The following is a 10,251-nucleotide window of genomic DNA, read 5'->3' as shown; positions in this document are numbered from 1 at the left end:
GAGTTTAGGTGTCTCTTCATTTCTCTTGCCTCTTCAGTTTGAGGGTGGTAAAAAATAAAAGAGAGGAAGAAAATAATAGAGACAAAAAATATGTGTGGAAACACATATATGAAAACAATTTGAAAAGTACAAACCATGTTATAAAGCTAAGATTTTACTATAAATAACTTTTAAAAAATTATAGAATTCTGTTTTCTGCTTTCTCATATGACATAATTTTTAGTGTATTTTGAAGGAATGAACACTTAGACACTATTTTGTTGACTCTAATTTTATTATAAACATACATAAAAGCAGCTTATAATTTGAATACAAAAGACAAACACACTTTATTGCACTTAGAAAATACTTCATATGAAGAATTGCACATGATAGAATTAATTAGGAAAGGCACAAATCTATAATCAGAGAAGACTAGCATCATTCCAGGTTTGAACAATACAGAATTTTTCCTGATAGGGACTTGCCACATCACATATTGCACAGTTTCTAACACCTTCTTCTGTTTTATGAATACCTTATATTCTTTGCTTTTGTCTTTATCTCTGCAAAACACTGTTTTAAGATTTTAAAGGCAACAAAATTATGTACCATTGAAAAAGACGAGTCTACATTAAAGAAGAAAAAGATACAACATAAATACATGATCATCCCACTCTCTGGGGGGAAAAATGACAAAGTTTCTGTCTAAAAAGAGAACTTCTCTAAAAAGAGAGAAATATTTCAAAGCTTAGTTCCATAAGCATTTGTCCACTTATAAACGTTCTCTCAGTTTAAAACATGCATTTAGATTGAATGTGTTACCAGTCAAAATTCCCTCTGTTTACATTCAGTTTTTAATACCACCATCTAACTCCTTCATAGAGTGCAGACTCGTGAAGGACACTCATTGTTGGTAGTCATTCAACAATAAATAACTCTAAATCTAGTTATTTCTTATTTCTGAATTAAAAAAATATAAAGTGCATCCAAAACGTTTAAAGTCATTCTTCTCATCCTTGGACATAATTATTAGTCAACCTCTGACATTTTCAGCTCATGGCAGGAGTATTCCACAATGCAGATATTCCTGGAATTTCTCTCCCTTTTCCCACAGTGTTGTTTGGAAGAAGATTTCTGACATAATACCAAGTTTTTTCACAAAGTCTTTATGGAAGACTTCTGACCACAGAGCAGCATCCATTGACACAAACTTCCTGGCGTTCCATGATATAATTGTCAATAAGAAAATATGATTCCTCATGATTGGGAGGGTTTGCTACATATCCAGTGTAAATTCCTTTCACATTCTGTGCTGCTGACCTCTTCGCTATTCAGAAATGAACAGTTCTTGGATTCTGTGAGGTTGGACCTGTCAAACAATACAGGAAACTTAGAATTATTTTCAGTTAATCATTTCCGTTCAGTTACATGAGAATGAACTTTGTAGTGGTGGTGGCTTCTGCTTTATTTATTTATTTATTTTGCTTAGTAGAACTGCATGAGGCAAGTCTGCAGTCAAATGATCATAGACTAACCTGTAGAGACCATAGACAAAATTGAAAGGAATAGTAATAGGAGAGAAGATACAAAGCCAAGAGTTTAGAGCTCTATTCATTTGGTTGGCATGCCACCAGAGGAGTGACTCTTGGTCATTTTGAGTTGACAAACTCTTTGAGAAAAAATTCCCAGGAAGTATACACAGTCAACAATCATGCATACTAGTGCATACAATTTTAGGGGCTTTATGGCTCCTGAAGCCCATGTGTGGCTATTAGTACCATAGGACACATATTAAGGATTCCTTTTCTAGAGATTTGAATTTATTCTCTGTTTCAGTAATTATCATAAAAGACTATTTAGATAGAAAGAAATTTATTCAACTCTAAGTTTTCAGATGGCAAGGACTAACACTTATAAAATGTCTTTCAAACTGTAAAAGTATAGTTTAATTGCAGGTAATGAAAATAGAGTCAGCATCTTTAATTTCGGGGCAAGTTTTCTCTCAGGTCTATAGAAGCTTCTAAGTAGGTATTGAAAATATTGTTCTTTTTCCTTGGGGCGAGGAAAACTGGGAAAGAGTAAGAGGGGATTATTTTCCCCAAACTAGCTCATCAGAAAAGTATAAATCTGAGATTGGAAACGTTAGATTTTTTTGTGTGACCTCATAATTATTCCTGGAATATTTCTGAGTCTCTTACTCACTAGAATTTGCTGAGATCAAATTGCTAGAAACATTTATTGTATGAATTCCAAGTAGATAAAAAGAAAAAAAGATAATATTAAAGAAAAAATTCCAAGGAATGTAAACATACAAAAGAGATTGTGAGATCCCTGCTCATAAAGAGCACAACCTTCATATAGCAGAGTGCTTTGAAAGGAGAAAAGGAAAATGGTTTCTCTGTGCCGCCAGCCTGGGGAGAATAAAGAGACATCTTGAAACTTACCAGTTGTTTGATTTTTTGCCATTTAACCATTTCTGTGTATGACCAGCTTCATTTTTCATGCCAATCCAGTGTTCAGCTCTACCCACATATCGTTTTAGAAAGATCTTAAAGAAAGCACAAAGGAAATGTATGTTAAACAACCCTCCCGGGTAAGCGTATTATAAATCCTGTTTCTCAAAGGCTGCAATTCAATGCATGATAGCTAAACTGATGATTTATTATCTCTATATAGGATCAGCACGTTTGGATTTCTGGCCTTTGACAATAAGTAATCAAGTCAAATTACAGGACTAAATTAAACGCTCATTTTGACCTCAGACTGATGATATGGCTTTCTGTTACTAAATTTTCCTGCATAGGAGATAGGTACGATGTTTTCGCTTAGAAGGAAACAGAAGGAAACCACAGATTGGCTGTATAAAATAAAATAGCAATAGTTTATGAAATTGTTTTTAAATACTATCTTACCTTGTCATTTTCAGAATCAATGAGAGCAAGAGTAGCACCGTGTTTGGAGCAAAAGTTTTGGGCCAAGGTCCAGTTCTTTGTCATAGGGGAAAAAAAGTAGCATTTCCTCTGGTATCTAATCCAATCATCTGAGCATGAAGAAACATGGCTATTTCTTGGCACTGAGGACATATGTTGGCCTGGACAATTGTATTGTCCCACTGTGAAAATGAAAATGGTTTGTTTTAGTAACAAAAGAACCCAAGTACCCACAATATGCAAAACTCGTTCAGGAGATGCCGTGCTGTGCTAGGTGATAAAGTAAAGGATAAGAGACAAGAAGGAGAATTCTGAGAAGAGTAAGAAGGCAGATTCTCACCTTATCTGATCTTTCATGTGCCTAATCATCATTGCACAGGGTATAAGAAATAAGAGGGTGTCTCTTTGGCCATAATGCCAGAAAGTGGTAGGAAAATAGAAAAATCTTGAAAATAGTCTTTGGACTAGGAAGAGTAAAGTGCATTATAAGTTCCAAGTAAGGTTTTGAATCTGAATGCACAGGTAGAGAAATTTGAAGATGCAGTAGATATAACAGTGTATTGGAAGATGAAGGAGAGAATAATTTGCAGGGAAGTAATTCAGAATACAGAAAGATCTATGGCTGAGGATTTTTCATAAAATCATAAAATTCCATGTTTGTAGAAGACAGAGATGTATCTTGTTATAGCTGTGTGTTTTGAATGCCATTTCACAATTGACTCTCTGAGAGCTTTTAGATATATTCTTTTTTTTTTTTTTAATGTTAGTGATATATTTTATTTTACCCAATATATCTAAAATATTATAATTTCAACATGTCATCAATATAAACTATTAATGATTTTTTTTAATTTTTTGTTTATTGCAGTAACATTGGTTTATAACATTGTAAAAATTTCAGGTGTACACACCTGAAATTTCTAGATATATTCTTAATTATCCATTCTGTAGATGGATAGTTGTCTTAAGTAAAAGACAAAAGACTGGCCAACTCCTAATTAACTTATGGCTTAGATATTATTTTTTCCATTAACAATGAATGTGAAGCCCACTTTTTTTTCTAGCTAGGTGTCTATTTATTTAGAATCTAAATCAGCCCATTTAATTCCAGATTTAAACATCTGCTCAAATGTAATTTTCTCCCATAGTAATATATAAATCATAGATACTTTTAGTACTTATAAAGAAGTGCTAGAAAACTCAAAAATGTATTACCCTAATCATCCAAGGAATGTGGAATTATATTTAGTATTTATTAGGAAGTTGGCCATTTATGATATGTGGGATGATCCTAAGTTAATCAGAATTCCTAATTAATTAGACCGAGTAATCCCCATTGATTTCAGCTGTATGTGAATGCTTGCAGCTTGGAGACTCAATGAAATCATGTAGTGCAGACCCACCTGATAAAGCAATGAGAGTTATAATTAAAACAGTGATGATGACCACATTCAGTACAGCACATGGGATAGGAACTCGAAGAGATCCTTCATGATGTGTTGCAAAATGAGGGCTGGTGGCATTTCCTGAAGAGAGAAAGTTGATGATGAAGTCAGGCAGACTATAGAAGTAAGATAATGATATGTGATATTCTCTTGAGGCTTTTAAATAAAAAAGTAGCTATGTGTCTCCTCATCTTCTTATATGAAATTTAGAAGTTAATTTTCTCCAAATTTTGAATGAATTTGGACAGTTTCTTGTTTGCTAGAAATGGAACAATCCATGCAAAATAATGAGATCATAAAACATCTCTCCAATATTTGTACTTAGTAGCTATGAAAATTCAAAATATATCAAATTTTATTGTTTTAATCACAATAAGAACTTTTATTAAATACCTGATTACCCTAGAAGACGTATAAAAAGAACATCTGAAGTACAATCCCCTAACCTCCTTGTAGTTACTGTTTAAGAGAGATGATGTAAACGAGGATAAATGTGGGTAATATAATAAAAATATTGAGTTAATATATAAATATCTACAATTAGCATGACTAAAAATAAAAAAAGATTGATGGTACTTTTGATGAAGTTGGTGCAGATGTGAAGCAATTGAAATTTTCATACATTATTGATGGGAGAGTAAAATGAAAAAATATTTTGGAAAACTGTTTCTCACATAATTAAATATACACCTACCCTATGATCCAGCAATTCTACTCCTACATATTTTCTCAAGAGAAATGAAAATATGTCTTCAAATTGCTTTGTACAAGAATTGCTTTATTCTTAAGAGCCAGATCCTAGAAATAACCCAAATATCTATCAACAAGAAAATGGATAAACAAATTATCGTATATCTATACTAGGAAATTCTGCTTAGCAATTAATGAATCTCAAAAATAAAAATGTCGAGTGAAAAAAATCCAGCCACAATTATATACTGCGTATTTTCATTTATATGACATTCAAGAATAGCCAAACTAAACTATGGTGACAGAAATCAGAAAAATGATTGCTTTTATGTGTGTTGGAAGGATGATTTGACTCAAAAGGAACACAGGAGAGCTCTCTAGGGTGATGGAAAAGTTCAAATGTTGATGGGAGTTGTAGTTATAACTCACTAAACTGTACACTTACGATCTAGGCATCCATTGTATGTAAACTATACCTCAATTTAAAATGATGTTTCAAGGAACAGTAAAATATTTGAATTTTTCAAGAGAAGTTAAATAATAAAAGAAACATAACAGTATTATAGACCAAATATTGGGTGGAAATTGATTTTTATTTACCTTCTGTATTATACTAAAACAAAGTAAAAATTTGATTTCACCAATAAGAAATATTTTTGTGGAAGGATTTAGAATATAAATCATATTTAAATGATGATTTTTAGTTACCAAAAAAAAAACTAGAAAGATATCTGTTCTAGAATATAAATAAGTAATTGAGAAAGAAGAGGGGCAGATTTTGTGACTCAGAGTTTGGATTTGAGTTTTGCTAGGATGAGCCATTAGGATTTTTAAAATTTGGCCTCACAAGAAATATGTAGTTCCCTATTATATTCTCAAAGACTGAAATGGAAAAAGGCTATTTGAATGATATTAAAACTTATCACAAAAAATAGTCTCAAAATGCAAAAATATTCTATTTTTCAGTATGGATGACTTTCATAATTAAAAGCGTATCTATATAGGACATATCTTGAAATTCATGTATTCTTTTCCCCTAAACTATTTCTCCAAAGTTAAACTGGGCAAAGAGATATTGCTTTCTTTTATAGGAATTTATCATGTACTGGATGTCAACATTAACTTTTGTTTCTTCTGAGGATTGTTTTTCCCAGAATAGATCTGCATTCACATTTTGCAAGAGAAGCCTTTACTTCACTCCTATCTAGTTCCGTTTCTCCCAGTCTCGCAAGGCAAATCTTCCTTTTCTCACTGCTATACAGTTATCGCTGGCAGCAGCCCTTGGTAGGTAGGGTAGCAAGTTCAGAGCTCTCTGTCTGGTTTCACTTCTTACCGTGTGAGAGTCAATCATGCTGCTTAGATAAACTCAATGAAGCAACAGCTCTGTTCCTCAGCAAGCACAAACTCACCCAAATAACTCATGAACACAGAGCCCAGCTCAGTCTGTTAGCTTATCCAGTGAGTAAGCTGTGGAGATGATTCTCAGATTGTACTTCATATCCATTAGTGAGGGCTGTTTTTACTCACAGTTTGATTTATTACCCTAGTGACAAAACACGCCCCTAACAGCCTACTTCCGCTCTGATTACAGGCCCTTCCCATTAATGAGAAATTGAAAATAAGTCCACTATTACATACTGAATCACTCAAGGGTGATGCTAAATGATTGTTCCTACTAAGGAAGTGACTACAAGGGCAGCACACACTAAATATTTAACAGAACATTGGGATGATCTCAGGAAAAGTTAAGAATGCCTGAATTCGGTCCTTCTTCTTTCAAGTATGCTATTTATTGAGTAGTTTTATTATTATAATTTTTTCTTGTTGGCAGCTCAACTGGGCCATAAAATTATGCTTATCTGGTTACCAAAAAATGTGTGTGCCTTGCTTCTTATCCGCACTTGATTTTGTGTTCTTAAGTGACAGATGGGTTTATCAGAGGTAACTGATGCTTTTCTAAAGCAAACCAGTCTAGTAGACACAGACTCGGAAAACCATCCCTTCCTCTAGATTGTTTCATCTCTGCTGTTCATAACACATTCTTTCATTACCGGAGAGCTTTGCTTAAAAGTAAACTCTAGTTCTTACGTGCTAGTGTTTTGGGATACCTCATTAATTAGATAGAAAGAGGGATAAATGAAAAAATCGAGAAAGCCTCATAGAAACAAGTTATAGGAAAACAATGGGAAACTTCTGGTAATAGCAAAATGGTCTGTGGATGGTATAAACAAATAGAAGAGAGGTATATAGGTAAGATGATCATATTTTAATGAAAAACAACTGAAAGGAAGAAAAATGTCTGATTCATGCAGAATTTGCAACCAATGATTGGAAAAGTGAAATAGAAGGATGAAATGGAGGAAAGTGTCCCATAAAGAATATCGAAGCAGAAGATTGCATTTTCAAGAATTCTTTCATGACATTCTACTAATAAACTACCATTGAACGCTGTAAATGTTCAGATGTCTATATGGCTGTCCTCTCAAAGATTGGAAACCTTCATTTCCAGCAACTGGAGGCTGCTGTCTTGAGAACACAAGATAAGGCACACAGAAAGCACACAAAGATACAAGGTGAAGATAACCAAGAATGTAATTGTTTATGTGGACAACAGATTTTTTATAAAGAGAGGAAATGCTCCCTGGAGTAGGTACAGACGGATGCGAAAAAATGATGGCGAGTTCACTGGGCTACGGCGGCAGGGAGTATTCTAACTCAGGGAGTATTCTAATTCAACCTGAAACACTGAGAAGATATAAACTGAAACAAAGAAACAGATCTTTAAAGATCTTCTGAAATTCACATTTGTGATTTCCTCTCAAGTGTTACGTATCCTGTCTTCTCATAGATAAAGAAATATTTACTTCTTCCCATGTTCTCCTTTATCCTGACTGAAATAAAATGCAACCAAGTTCTTCAAAAGACAAAGCCTCATTTTCTTCCCTAAGTACTGTTATATATCATATATAGATAGATAGTTATTACTAGTGTAGAAGAAATAAGATCTGACTTACTTTGTTGTCCTCTCTCCAGATGCAAGGAGCTGTTCTCTGTTACAGAACAATCTTCAGCATTCATCTTTTTTCTAGTCAAGATTCTGTGGTTAATCCCAGGTCAAGCCAATTACAGTGCAAGTCTTGGCTGGAGCTCTTGTTCACTCTCTGAGTCTCTGCGCATTTATATGCAGTTTATGTTGTCTCCACCCCCTTCCTTTTGCCTCCTGATCACTCATCTACTCCAGTTCTCTCTATGCTCCAGTGGCCCAGACAATTTACAATGTGTTGTGGTGAGCTGTGGGTTTTCCCTGCTGTCTGAAATGTGCTTTCTCACACCTGTAGGTGTAGCATGAAGAGACAAGCAGGTTTTCCCAGAATCTGAGACATCCTTCCTTAAATTTATAGAAAACACAAATAGTTTAGGAGACAGTATATCTAAGTAAAGAATTAAAAGTTAGGGATTCTCATCTTTGAAATGGAAATAATTGAGAGAGTAATATTTCTTTGGAATCCCATTCATTCATTTATTTAACAACTAGTATTTGTTGAACATCCACAGTGAGCCTGACACAGTTTGGGGCTAGAGGATTTATTGTTGAATAAGAATTTTAGGATCTCTATCCTCATGGATCTCTCTCTGGAAGAGTTTTGGAGTCTGGAAGAGTTTTACTTAGGAAGCTATAAATTGGCTTTCAGAAATGTGTCATTCACTTCTTCCCTGGGGATTAGTTCTTTTAAGGTATCATTTAGTAAGAAGTTGCCTTAATGCAGGAAATAGAATCTTGTGGTCTGAAACTTCCTTTCTATGTTCTAAAATTGTTTGTCTTAAACTATCTGTTTCATTTATCTCCTGTTAATATTTTCAGTAGTATTTTACTGTCATTTAGACTGCCCTTATTTTCCCTCAGTAATATATTATTCTCCTATTTTTCTCCTATTTGATAGATTATTCTTTTCGCATATCTCTGAGGCTTCACGTTTGGAGTATGATTGTTATAAAAAATATATTGCCAGGATACCAGCATCATCCAGATAAGTTATTAAGATCAACACAAAATGAATGAAGAATGTCTATGTATGGTGATTTAAGGAGGGAATCAAAATACTACTCTGGTTAATAATCTTGGTGCCAAAAATTTTATCATCAATATCACTTCTTTAGAGTAAAGACATTCTGTGTTCAGAATAAAGCCTTTGTGAAAATGTTATTCTTAGGTGGTTTGCAGATTATCACCTAGTGGAGGTTAGTTAGGCTGTCATATTGATTTGTTTACCTAAGACATGAAGAGATACATGTTGGTCCCAAAGTCTCTCTTTGCTTCCACTCTATTTTTCAGCCAGTTTCCTAGTATGTTTTCCACATAGCGGTTGTGGGGGTTGTTTTATAATTAAGTCATATCGTTTGTTGAGATGTTCAACTCTTCCCCTTTCCCACTGTCAATGGCTTCTTGTCAAAATTACCATAAAATCCAAAGACTTTCTTATAGTTGAGAAGGCTTTATCCATGATCTGGCCCCTGGCTACTTCTCCTACCATTTTCCCTATTAGCTACTGCCCTATCCGACAGTAACTTCCTTGCTGTCCCACAAATATCAAGCATACTCCTACTATAGGGTCTTTGCGTGTTCTCTAAAAGGATATTCCTCCATGTACTTGCATGTCTTGCTCTCTCTTTAATTCAATTCACTCACTGTTCAACTGTCATCCGCCCAGAGAGGTCTTCACTTGCCTTCTAAATGTAAAATAGGACCTCACACTCTATGCCTCCACATACGTTTATCTTTCTCTACATCACTTGTCAATATCTGATATTATATCATTGTTTATCAACTACTTTCCATATTAGACTGTAAGCTGCTGGGGCGCAAGGACTTTTTCTGACTTGTCCCTTCTGTGTCTGTAACATCTGACATAGCACTGGAACCTAAATATGTACTCAGTACGGACAGTACATACTTGTTGAATGAGTGGATAAATAAATATGAATTAATGAAAGAATATGTATTAAAAACATAAAAGTTCCAAACTCTAGAGTGCTACTCGGGAAGCCTTGTGGATTGCAGGGTTGAGAAATATATGAGTTCAGACTGCCCCTGGATAGCAAGTGTACACCTGAATCTGCTGATGAATGGTGAAGGAGGAGTTAAGATTGGTACTTAAGGGAATAGCTGATGCTTTTGCTAATTTCTTTCCGTTAAAGCAACTTAG

At 34.3% G+C, this 10,251-nt stretch overlaps 1 protein-coding gene across 1 annotated transcript; it reads right to left on the bottom strand.

The window, feature by feature from the left end:
- Nucleotides 1-299: 299 nt before the first annotated feature.
- On the bottom strand, nt 300-8,256 carry LOC101407805 (early activation antigen CD69). The gene is made up of 5 exons (XM_004438641.3): nt 8,062-8,256; nt 4,316-4,438; nt 2,895-3,094; nt 2,427-2,530; nt 300-1,351 (listed from the first exon to the last, which is right to left on the bottom strand). The coding sequence occupies exons 1-5, from the start codon at nt 8,123-8,125 to the stop codon at nt 1,240-1,242; spliced, it is 603 nt and encodes a 200-aa protein (XP_004438698.1). The 5' UTR covers nt 8,126-8,256; the 3' UTR covers nt 300-1,239.
- Nucleotides 8,257-10,251: the final 1,995 nt, after the last annotated feature.

Source organism: Ceratotherium simum, chromosome 17 (genome assembly GCF_057802395.1).
Source record: "Ceratotherium simum simum isolate JZ-2026a chromosome 17, ASM5780239v1, whole genome shotgun sequence".
Lineage (NCBI taxonomy): Eukaryota > Metazoa > Chordata > Mammalia > Perissodactyla > Rhinocerotidae > Ceratotherium > Ceratotherium simum.
This window is presented reverse-complemented; position numbering and strand designations above follow the sequence as displayed.